This window comes from Protomyctophum bolini (assembly GCF_963924005.1).
Source record: "Protomyctophum bolini genome assembly, chromosome: 12".
NCBI classification, from domain to species: domain Eukaryota; kingdom Metazoa; phylum Chordata; class Actinopteri; order Myctophiformes; family Myctophidae; genus Protomyctophum; species Protomyctophum bolini.
The window spans coordinates 15,214,745-15,227,244 of NC_137873.1; the positions used below are offsets into that span (position 1 = coordinate 15,214,745).

The following is a 12,500-nucleotide window of genomic DNA, read 5'->3' on the forward strand; positions in this document are numbered from 1 at the left end:
CGTGTGATGTTTTGGAGTGGTTTAGCAGTGGTTCTTTTCATTTCAGGGATGCCCAAATTAATTTGTATTTGGTTAACGGCACCCCTCATCTGAAAACATGTATCAGTGACCCTCATACAAGATTTGTGTGGTTAAAGGAGTAGATCACCCAGGAAAATAGCTTACCGGTATTACACATCCCATGAAGCCATGAATTCATGGGGATTGTTTTGTTCTTCACGTATTCTTGAGCCAATCATTTGATGACCGGTTCAATAGGAGACTCCGCCACCGCCAGTCATCAAATTACATTATTGGCAGATCTACAAGCTTGCAACACGTCACACCTGACACCTCCACTTGTTGTGTGCTTGTAGATCTGTTATTTACAAGCAGCCAATGTATATAGGGTTAAAGTGGTTAAAACTGAAGCAAGCCCCCAAGTTCACTTTAGAAACAAGCCCCTCCAAAACAACAAGTTCACTTTAGAAACAAGCCCCTCCAAAACAACAAGTTCACCACCCATATTTACAAGCGGCTTTACTGAAAAACGAGCCTTCAGTCGCTTATAATAAGCGGACATGGCAACCCTGCGGATAAGATGGGATAGTGGTTTGACTGGGAGCAGATAACCAGTAAGATTCATCACTGTGTGTGTGTGTGTGTGTGTGTGTGTGTGTGTGTGTGTGTGTGTGTGTGTGTGTGTGTGTGTGTGTGTGTGTACTGGAGCCAGAGGAAGCATGCATGCTAATGAGTCATGGGGGGAGGGGTCAGTATAAAAAGATGGTAAAAGTGGTTCAAATCTAAAATAACGCAGATGTTTTAATGGCTTAAGAAAACAGCATTTGTTTAGCAAGGCAGAGACAACCTACTATGGGTGTCCAAAACTGAAAATTTTCAGGAACAGTCCAGAAAATAGCAGAACAATTGCTTTTCTACAAGCTAAACAAACGCGTAGCATTGCAGCGTGTTTTGAGCTTGTATAGATCGGCTTCTTCTTCTTCAATGCTTTTGTGTGAGGTCGTAAAATGACGAACAAGGGCATTAAACACACAGAGATGAGAGGCTTCTGCCCGACGATCAATTCATGTTTTTGATTATTCTAATTATGACAAAGCCTGTTTTTCTTTTCATAATTAATTTACATATGACATTCTCTGTCTGTCTGTGGCATATCCTATAGGCACGTTGACAAACACATCTCGTGTGAATATCCACCATTAACACCAAGTTGTTTTTCTACACACCACAGTAACGCCTCTTCTCTCTCTCTGTGTGCGTGTGTGTGTGTGTGTGCGTGCGTGTGCACGTGCGCGTGTGTGTGTGCAATACATTGAGTGTGTCTCAATACGTTGTGTGTCTGTGCGCTGCATGTGGCCTTGCGGAATCAGAGGTGTGATGTTGTTTCACAACGGTGTCTGCATTTGACAGCAGTCATGGTTGCTACATTCTATAGCGTATCTGTCGGCTGGAAAATATTGTGATATTTAGTCGACTAAAACTAAAATTTGAACTAAAATATGACATTTTATTCAAAAGACCATTAACCAAAATAAACTAAATTGTCTGCTCTCTGCCAATTCAAAAGACAAATTTGCTGTCAAAATGAACACGCCAATTGAAAAGGCATATGGACACCTACAGTATGTGAACATAGCCCTTCGTGCTCCTGATGAGCAGCTTGGTACCAGAGCATGGCTTCCTCTGCTGTCAGTGTGTGAATGGGCCACGGTAATGCACAAGTGCGTTGGAGAAAAGTGCTATGAAAAATGCACCGTTTGCCAAGAATCTTGGCGTCTTCTATTGAGGTCTTCTTTTACAAGTGTCTTCCGAAACATGCCAGACCCCAAAAGAGAAATGTTGTTTTCCTCGTTACAAGTTTATTTTATTTCATTATTATTATTAGAGTTACCGGTACATGGTTAGAATTAGGACAAGATTCAGATAGGTTTATCCATAAAACCTGGGAAAGCATCTGTGTAAGTTTAGATTTGAGCAGAAGTAAAGCTTGAAGTGACACACTGCGTCAGCTTACAGTAGATCTGCTGTTTTTTGAAAATGTTTTGAGTGGTCCGGTGCAACCACTCCCTTATGGAGCTACGTGGCTCGGTGGCTGGCAGCCTGGGTCTGAGCACGAAAACAGCATGGTTGTTTTTCACCACGCAACCTAACACACAACACATATTAACACATATAACCGGGCCGGCACCCTGGCCGTGGTCCTGTGGGTCTGGAACTTCCGGGGACCCCACACTGAAGATTAAAAAAACACTTCACACCCGTGTGAAGTGAGTGGTGCAACTCCGAGTCTTGAATCGGTCTTAATGGGACTGTGTGTGTGTGTGTGTGTGTGTGTGTGTGTGTGTGTGTGTGTGTGTGTGTGTGTGTGTGTGTGTGTGTGTGTGTGTGTGTGTGTGAGAGAGACAAACAGAGAGAGAGACAGCAACGCAGCAGGATTGGGAAACGTTCTGGTCTTGGACAGCCTGGGTAGATAGAAGGGGTTTATGTGTAAAGCCAGTGTTTTCACCACTTAAGCCCTATACTCGGTTGTGTAATGTAATTACAGACGGCCCCCTGCTACAGGATATTATGACAGGGAAATAGCCGATAGGCCGGCGGCTTTCCAACCGTTCCCTGGGCCCGCTTGTTCCCTTGGCTCACCCATCTGTATACTACCTCTTGGGACCCCCAAAATAACCATATTTGAACTGGGGACCCCCCAAAATAACCATATTTGAACTGGGAACCCCCCAAAATAATCATAATTGAACTGGGGACCCCCCAAAATAACCATATTTGAACTGGGGACCCCCCAAAATAACCATATTGGAACTGGGGACCCCCCAAAATAACCATATTTCAACTGGGGACCCCCCAAAATAATCATAATTGAACTGGGGACCCCCCAAAATAACCATATTGGAACTGGGGACCCCCCAAAATAACCATATTTCAACTGGGGACCCCCCAAAATAATCATAATTGAACTTGGGACCCCCCAAAATAACCATATTTGAACTGGGGACCCCCCAAAATAACCATATTGGAACTGGGGACCCCCCAAAATAACCATATTTCAACTGGGGACCCCCCAAAATAACCATATTGGAACTGGGGACCCCCCAAAATAACCATATTGGAACTGGGGACCCCCCAAAATAACCATATTTGAACTGGGGACCCCCCAAATATCCATATTGGAACTGGGGACCCCCCAAAATAATCATAATTGAACTGGGGACCCCCCAAAATAATCATATTTGAGCTGCCCCCCCCCCCCCCCCAGAAAAACCATCACGCAGCCCTACTTAGGCCTGCATGGCGGGGCAGTTAAAGACGGGGTGAAATGGTTAATTTGAGCATTTTATTTTGAAGTTTCAGCCTCAAACGCCTCTGAAAAGTTTCTGAACCAATCAGAGCGTCGCATCGCATCCCTCCAGGCTATGAGACGTCTCTCTGTCTCATGCACGCGCACATGCAGAGTGTTTGTTTACAAGGTGACAGAGAGACGGCAGCAGAGCAGGGCCAGGGGAATCAAACGGGTGAGCTTCATTTTTATTGGCTTTTATTGATGTGAGCCTCGTCACGTCACCACGCAGCACGTTTTCCTTTTCAGGAAGTCATTACAATTAGATTTGTATGGAATAGCTTACACAAAAATTAAAATGTTCCCATTTTTTGGCATCCATTGGTATGCCCACATGATGACCACATGATGACCACGGATATGGTCTAAAAGTGTGAAAAATGTATTTTTAATTTCACTAGGTCTTTAAGGATTCTTCTGGAAGTCACTGCCTACCGCCTACCGACCTTGTTTTTTTTCGTAACTGTTACTTTAACTGGATGGTCAGAAGTTTAACTCTTGCTGCAAAAAAAAAACCCAAAACGCCAAAGAGGTAGTTCCATTCCAAGTCAATTCTTTGCCATGTCTACCTACATCCAAAGGCAACCAGAAAGCCCCCTCCCTCCCAGGCCTTGACCGCATTTGAACCACACTGTGAATATGCTGTGGATCCTGAAAATGCCAGTGTCCCAAAATAGTTACTCCACTGTGTTAAGCCGTTAAAAATGCAAACCCTCTGATGTAAAACACTGAGGAAGAGTGTCATGCGATCGGTCCGGCACGCACGCACGCACGCACGCACGCACGCACGCACGCACGCGCACACACACACACACACACACACACACACACACACGCACGCCCGTACACACGCACGCAGTCACACTTCACACATGTGAAGTGAACAGCTGTGTCATTACATCATCAAGGTGACTCAGTACTTTTAACCAGTTTAACATCAATTATTTATATATTGCGTCAACGCCACGACATGCCGTTCAATATTTAATCATGTTTAAATCTGCTGCCTTCAGCATTTAACTCAAACTGACGTGTGTGTGTGTGTGTGTGTGTGTGTGTGTGTGTGTGTGTGTGTGTGTGTGTGTGTGTGTGTGTGTGTGTGTGTGTGTGTGTGTGTGTGTGTGTGTGTGTGTGTGTGTGTGTGTGTGCGTGCACGCGTGATCAAGCAGCTTGTTCAGTCTCTCTCTCTCCTGGTATACAGTACAGTGCAGTTCACACTACAGTAATGACAGCAGTGTCCCACTAGACCACAGCCCCTCCTTCAGGACAAAGTTGTGAACTGCAGTGTTAATGCTGCTTGTAGGTTTACACCAGGGGGGCAGTCAGACAGATATTTTGTGAAGCCACTAAGGAAATCAGGACTTCCTGAAAGTTCATATAATGGCCTGTTGTGGCGCTGTCACTGGGCCCAAAAAAAACCCATAGCTCCATAGAGGACCATGTATTTGGGCCCAACTTCACCTAGACTGTATTACCTTAATAAACATGGTCATGAATACTTTCTGCTTCCAGTCACTAGTTTAAAGTCTCATTTCTCATAAATGGTAGATGGGACATTTTTACCCCTTTTCTTCTGACCAGAAAACACTGATTAGAAGTATATTTCCGGGGGTGCATGAAAAGCCCTTCTTTGGCAAATTGATATGCGACTTGGGTGGTTAGTTCAGGTTAGCGTTCAGACTGGGATCTCGGAAACCATCTGAATGTGTCAAGTCGGATTTCATGTAACCTGTTTGTGTTTAGCCATATTTAAACTAATCTGATTCCAATCTGGATGTGGCACAGATCTGATCTCGGATCTGATTAAGGCTGGGTTTGGCTACCAGTGTAAAGTAGTACAAATAGCAGATGTACAACTTAAAGCCAAAAATGCGTCGCATTGCGTCAACGTTTCAAACTGTTTTATAAATATTGAAACAATGAAAAGCATGAACAACAACTTGTGACTGAATAATAACTACATTAGATCCATTAGAACACAGGTTATTATAATTTTTTCTTTTCCTAATTCTTGAAAAGTAAGGGTTTTGGACACCCGACAGACAATTGTTCTTTGCTGATTTACCTTGTAATTGTTATTGTTATAATGATTAATTTCTGTTCTCTCTGTCTCTGTGTGTGTGTGTGTGTGTGTGTGTGTGTGTGTGTGTGTGTGTGTGTGTGTGTGTGTGTGTGTGTGTGTGTGTGTGTGCGTGTGCGTGTGCGTCTGTAGATGTGAAAGGCGCTCCGTCACACCGGTTTTCGTGCGGTCAGTCTCCGTTGATAGAGAGCTCGGTTTGGGAGAGGAAGTACTGTGTCCTGACTGACAGCCAGCTCATTCTGATCAGCAAGGACCAGCAGGTACACGCACGCGCACGCATGTGCACGCACTCACACGCATGTGCACGCACGCACTCACATGGCATCACCGCTTGAACTGCTGGTCTAAATCCTCTGTACATCCTCTCTACTTTGAGTGCTACTAACTAATGTCTTATAGACATTAGTTCGTTTTTTTTTTTTTATATATATTTTTTATCCCACGATTTTGTAACCCATTTTTCACCCCTGTGTCAATCATCTAATGTAATCCTGGGCTCTACACACCCTCCACCAACCTAGTCCCCATATATAGGGGACAAGGGGAGAGCAACGGACTTGAACTCATGCTTCCTTCATGCCTGAGTGTCCAAGTTGCTCCTTTACACCTGACAGGGGGGAGTTTCCCTGGTTGGACGTAGCGCGTGGAAGGAACACGTTATTCCAACCAGTTCCTTTCCCCTCCATCAGGCGCCCCGGCTGGCCAGGGAGAGGCAGTTTAGAGACCAGGATTACTGCATGTTTTTTGTGAGGGTACCTACCCTAGACATTAGTTAGTTAACTAGTAGTTCACTATTAGTTAACTAATAGACATTAGTTAGTTAACTAGTAGTTCACTATTATCTGTAAGCCTCGAACAAAGCCAACTCGGATCGTGATAAATCATGACAACAAACTTGTTGGGCCGAACTAAATTAGAAAGAATTAAAAAAGGGTTTTTCTTCTTTGTAATTTGTTCAGACCAAAATATTGTGTTTGTTGTCATGATTTGTTACGATCCGAGTTGGCTTTGTTCGAGGCTTACAGATCTTTAAATAAATACTTTTTGAAATGTCTAGGGGGAATTATTTCCTGGGCCGTCGTTGTCATGAAAGGGGGCGGGACTGAAACGCTATATAAAACTGCTTTTCTAAATCCTTTAGACCCGTTATGACCTTATACCAACCTTGAAACTTACCTTAGTTAAGTCACCAAGAATGGTGGTCCCTTATTGGCTGTTAATAATGACATTGCCAGAGATGCTGGTCCCTGATTGGGCTACTACGTTAAAACTGTTTCAACGCCATGCCCGAGATAACAAGATTAAGCTACCTTTGTCCAGGACACCACGCCCGAGAGAACGCATTTAAACAAAATAATTCAAAAAATTAGCTTCGTTGCTAGTTCACGTAAAAACTGCCAAAATCCCCACGTGCACGCATGAACATGCGTCTATTCTGCACTGCCAGTGATTTTACCTTTTTTTAACCTTTGAAGTTATTTATTTACAGTACAGATACTCACAGTACATATCCTGTGTATTGAACCACCATTTACTACCCATCATGCCCCTCTTCCCCACTCTGCAGGCTGACATAGCAGACAGCCAGGCAGACTCGGCTAAGGGGCGGAGCCTACGACGGACTGTCAGTGTGCCATCAGAGGGACAGTTCCCTGAGTTCCAGCCAGAGGGCACCAACGTGCTGGGTAAGAATATTCATATGTAAATATACAGACACACACACACACACACCATGCTGTGTGTGTGTGTTCGAGTTTCAGTGCCTTGCTCAAGGACACTTCAACACACAGTGGGTGCCGGCGATCGAACCGGCACGTGCGTGTGTGCTGCCTGCCTGCCTGCGTCCACAGCACGTTTGTACTTTGTAATTCAATCAAATTAATTTTCAGATGTGAGATTTCATTTGTCTTTAATCCGTGGCTTTTAACGTTTTGTAGTCGTAAAGAACCACTTGCTCACCTCAAGAGAGGCCATTCTAGATCTGTGGCCGCAGCGTCTGCACATCCTACCGATTCCTCCTCAGCGGTTCCTGTTTTTCAACATAAGTGACCCAAGCACACCCAACAAACCTGCAGCTCACTCAGGTCAAAACCTCTGCAGTAGATACAATCAATCACTTAGCCCAGTAAGACCTGAGGCCAATTCTACAAAGACCTTCTAAATCATAAGCAGTTTTCTGAAAAACCTCTGGTATGTTGCTATATGAGTAGCCTCGATAACGGCAGGCGTTTTGTTTTCAAAGGGGACAAAATAAGCCTGGGTGAGCCAAATAGGAAAAGTGGCATAGGAGTGGGAGTGAACCTTGTATTTCGCTAAACCAATAACTTCACTTTGATCATGTCAGTGTTCTCTGCTGCGTTCTACTGGGGAGGAGGAGGCGGGCTCATAGGTTGGTGAACCAATCGGCAGCGATCCAGCGCTAGTGCGCTACTGTAGTTTGTTCCGCCCCTCTATGCCCAGAAAAGCACAGGGCTCTTTAAGGCTACTATAGCAGTAGCCTCGGAAACCTGCTGCGATTCTCCCGGCGGATCCTGCCGGGAGCTGCCTATGCCATAGAAAGCATAGGTGGACCCCAGGCTACTATAGCAGTGGTTCTCAAACCTTTTCATGTCAAAGACCCCCAAAATCAAATAGATTTGGCCTCCAAACGCCATCCCAAAATAGTTCCAGAAGCAAATATTTGAGTTAAAAATGTTCGATATATCGATATATCGAATATATTAAAAGATTTGCACAAATTGTCATGATTTTTCCAAAATAGCAGATCTGCAAGCTTTACTGTGCTACTTTATTGTCACTTCACAGGTTTACACGTGTCAAGAACTGAGTAAAGTCATGTTTTCTTGCAAGCTAATGCCAAAATGTTTCCATAAAATATGACTAAATTACTCAAAAGACTAAAACTAAATCAAGGCTCTCAAAATCAATGGTGGACAGAAGGTGATAAAAGTGACAGATATGTACAGTACAGTACATGAGGTTAGGACATAATGAGCAAGTACAAAGGGGTAACGTGGTGGGTGGCAAACAAGGTCACAGTCAAAAGGTCACAGACACGCCCAATACAGGAGTAGCAAGTTCAGGTGCCGGATTAATGTCTGGCACTGTGTGTGTGTGTGTGATTGTGTGTGTGTGTGTGTGTGTGTGTGTGTGCGCGGACACGTGTGTGTCAGCAGTTTAATCAAAGCAGTCAGCAGAGCTACATTTGTCCTCTAATCCTCAGACAGTTGCTGTCTGGCTTTCATTTCAGGGAGGAAAACAACACACACGCACACACACACACACACACACACACACACACACACACACACACACACACACACACACACACACACACACACGCGCGCATTGAAATGACGCCCCTAGAGTAGTTCACCCCCACAAATTATATATTTGATTTTTCTATCAATTACCGTACACACCCCATGAAGCCTTGAATTCATGGAGATTTCTTAGTTTTTGTGGCATTCCTAAGCCAATTATTTGATGCCCAGGTCATTAATTACTGTCCACCACTGAAAATATTACTGTACGTAAACAACGCTTGTTTTGATTAGAATCAAAACGAGTGTTGTCACTCGATCATCCCCTGGTTCACGGAAGTAATTTCTCTATGGAGAATAACATGGGGTCATCTTAAAATCATCTCATAAAAGCATTGTGGTTCAGAAATAAACAAAGTGTCTCTGCGAAATTTTCAGGGAGGTGGCTCTGTGTCATTTACGACCATCAGTCACTCATATTTGATATCATCTGTTTCTAGCGAAAATGTAACTAATTCAGCAGCAGTAACATTAGCGTTTTCTCTCAGTCAGTTGATTCTTCATATCCTTATGAGTGAAACGGCCGGGATGATGCTAGCATTCCAGAGCTAGCCAGATGTAGCTTAGGGTCGGGGCCAACATTCATCAATATAAAACGCACAGACGTCCGAGGCACCCCGCAAGTGTTAAGTTACATTTTTTGTTTACCACATCTATATTCTGGGGAAAACATTCACTGCTATTTTCAGCGAAGATATATTTGAAAACCAAAAATACACAAAAATAGAGCCCTGAGGACCTCGCAAAAAGGTATTGGGGTTCGAGTGATTAAAGTACAGATACAGAGTAACTGTAAAGGCCAAGTCATACTACTGTAAGATGGAGCATGAGGTATGCTTTCAGATACCGCTACACAATGTGAGTTGACGTGGTATAATTAAGTGTTGCATCGACACAGCCTTGCCTCCTCTCAGCGCACGCCTGTAATTTAGGCCGCGAGGTGTGGGTAGTGGACAGGGCGGTGATAGTAGAAATACTCACAGGTTTCACTTAAGTAAAAGTATCTGCCGACTGCAGTGTAACATGTGCAAGTGCATGTCCCGTATTAAAAAATGTATAGGGCTGAAGTGTTTTGTAAATGGAATATATATCAAAATCTACAAAGTATCTAGTTACTAAAGTTTAACTGTAGTGGAGTAAAAGTACAATATTTTCCTCTGGGATGTGGAGTAGAAGTAAAAGTATTGAACATTGTAACTATTGAAGAAAGCAAAAAAGTATATATACCTCAAAATGTTACTTAAGTACAGTATTGGGGGGTGTTGGTTTGGGATATGGGGGATAGGCGGCGAGGGGGTGGGGGGGGTCTGTGGCTTTCGGCAGAGTGGGACGGTTGAATCTTGGGAATGTCTCGGGCACAGGACAAAAGCGAGCCTGTTTTTGTCCTGCCGGGTCCTTGGCGGAGCACAGGGGGGGTGGTCACGGCAGTGTGTGACCCCCCCTCTCTTTCTTCTCCCTACTACGTGGGCCCAGGGACATTTCTCAGGGCATGAGTATGCGGCGTGTAGGAGGGGGGGCCCGGTGCAAAGGCTATAGCAGCCCTATAACTAGCTTTCTGTGTTGCTTTTTGAAATGCCCAAAGGTCATGGCCCCCGTGCCGCGGCCATGGTTTTGGATTTCATGTCCCCAAGAAGTAATGGATCACTTGTGCGTGCTACAACAAAAAGAAGAAGATATACTACCCGTTTCCGGAACTATAGATACTTAAATTGGAGGGACGGGGAGATGAAGATGATTCTGTCTCGTCTACACAGAGCGTTCAGTTCTTGGTCTTTGTGGGAGCGAGTAGGTGGGCTGGTCCAGAGGTCAAGGTTATTACAATTTAGCATTTGTCCCTCAGGGCTCTATCCTAGTGTTTTCTTTTTGCTATATATATATATATATACCTGTGTGTGTGTGTGTGTGTGTATATATACGGTATATATATATGATTTATATATATATATATATAATTATTTCTTTTACAAGGCTTAGTTTTTTATTGTAATATGGTCAAGTTTCAACAACTCGGACGAATTGCAAACATAGCAGATCTACAAGCTCACAGCATGAGAAACACGTGAGCAATTTTTCTAAACTAAGGACAGTGTAAACACACTATAAACTTTCAGTTCGTTCTTTTTTGTAGTTCCTGTCATTTTGTTAGGTTTTTAGCTAACTAATAACTATGGTAACCCTGCTCGACACTGAGTTCAGTGTCTTTGTGTGAGTGTGTAGGTGGGCTTTCCCAGTGGCTGGTCTGAGGTCAGTTGCATTGTTGTGTCCCAGGGCCGTAAACCAGCCGGCTTTCACATTCAAAACACCCAACCGTCAACTTCTGCTCTGTTCAGTCCTACACTACCAGCAGTTCCAATGTAACTGAGTACATTTACTCAAGTACTGTACATATTTATTTATTGTTTTTACTTTACTTGAGTATTTCAAATTTTCAGTACTTTTACTTCTACTCCACTATTACATCTCAGAGGCAAATACATTTCTCCACTGCAATTATTTGAAAACTTTAGTTACTAGTTACTTTGTAGATCCATCCATCCATCCATCCATCTTCAACCGCTTATCCGCTTATCTCCAGAGCAACATTAGTGACTTCCTCCTGGGGGATCCCGAGACGTTCCAAGTCCAGTGAGTCGATGTGTTTCCTCCAACTGCGACTTGGTCTGCCTCGGGGTCTCCTCCCAGTGGGACGTGCGTCGAGGACCTCCCTAGGGAGATGCCTGAGAGGCATCCTAACCAGATGCCTGAACCTCCTAAGCTTGCTCCTTTCCAGGCGAAGGAGCAGCGGCTCTACTCCGAGTCTCTCTCGTGTGACTGAACTTCTCACCCTATCTCTACATTTTGCATTCTGGACTTTTCCACATTGCAGTATTGAGTACTTTTTCCACTGTTGAGCCCTATACTGACACAGGCATTTCGCTCTAGTCATACCAACAGGACACACCTGTCTGATTAAGACAAACAGGACACACCTGTCTGATTAAGACCAACAGGACACACCTGTCTGATTAAGACCAGAGGCAGTTAAAACCAGCAGTTCTCACACATTTCCAAAAATGTTCATGCTATTTTTGAACGCTAAAAACAAGAAAATTAAAGATGCTTTCCCAGAACATAGTTGAACTGATACTGCATACGTATGGAAGCATTGTATTGTATTTGTAATACATAGTAAAATCCTCAGTGTCCATTAAATGATGGTTTAAAGTCTAGTTATAGCTTATTTAAAAATACGTTTTAAATAGCCTACAGGATTGTGAACAACACTGCTGCCAGATTTTGCGAGAGCAATAAGCAACTACGTCTGTGAAAACAAGCCCAAAAGTAGCGACTAGGCCACATGAGATGGATAATGGAAAATAGTTGATCGACAATCTACGAGCTATTTCCCTAAAAATCTTGAAAAAAGTGAAACAAGTGAACACAAATCTGGCACTGGGGTCACAACAAAAATATTTTCATATGGGGAATTTGGTGGTCCTTGACAGGAAAATGTTTGAGAACCACGTGTTTAAACAACATTAGGAAACAAGCCCAAAATAAGCAACTACGCTTTAGAAACCAAAAAATATATATAATAAAAAATAACCTGCAACCCGCAACTACCAATATTTACAAGAAAAACAAGCCCAAAGTTGCTTATAATAAGCAGACGTGGCAACACTAATCGTGAAGACCCCGTGACCCAAGAGTTGATTCATTCTGCTCTGACCTCTTAAGACCCCCCTCATACCCCCACTTCATTCTCTGAGCA

General features: G+C 43.6%; 1 protein-coding gene across 4 annotated transcripts in view; it reads left to right on the top strand.

The window, feature by feature from the left end:
* The window catches only part of rasal2 (RAS protein activator like 2), an 88,431-nt gene that overhangs the window by 30,201 nt on the left and 45,730 nt on the right, over window positions 1-12,500 (top strand). For all 4 annotated transcript variants that reach the window (XM_080777447.1, XM_080777449.1, XM_080777448.1 and 1 more), the window contains exons 2-3: window positions 5,559-5,686; window positions 6,994-7,111. In XM_080777447.1, coding sequence (XP_080633573.1) covers window positions 5,559-5,686; window positions 6,994-7,111 — 246 coding nt within the window. The remainder of the gene's footprint in view (window positions 1-5,558; window positions 5,687-6,993; window positions 7,112-12,500) is intronic.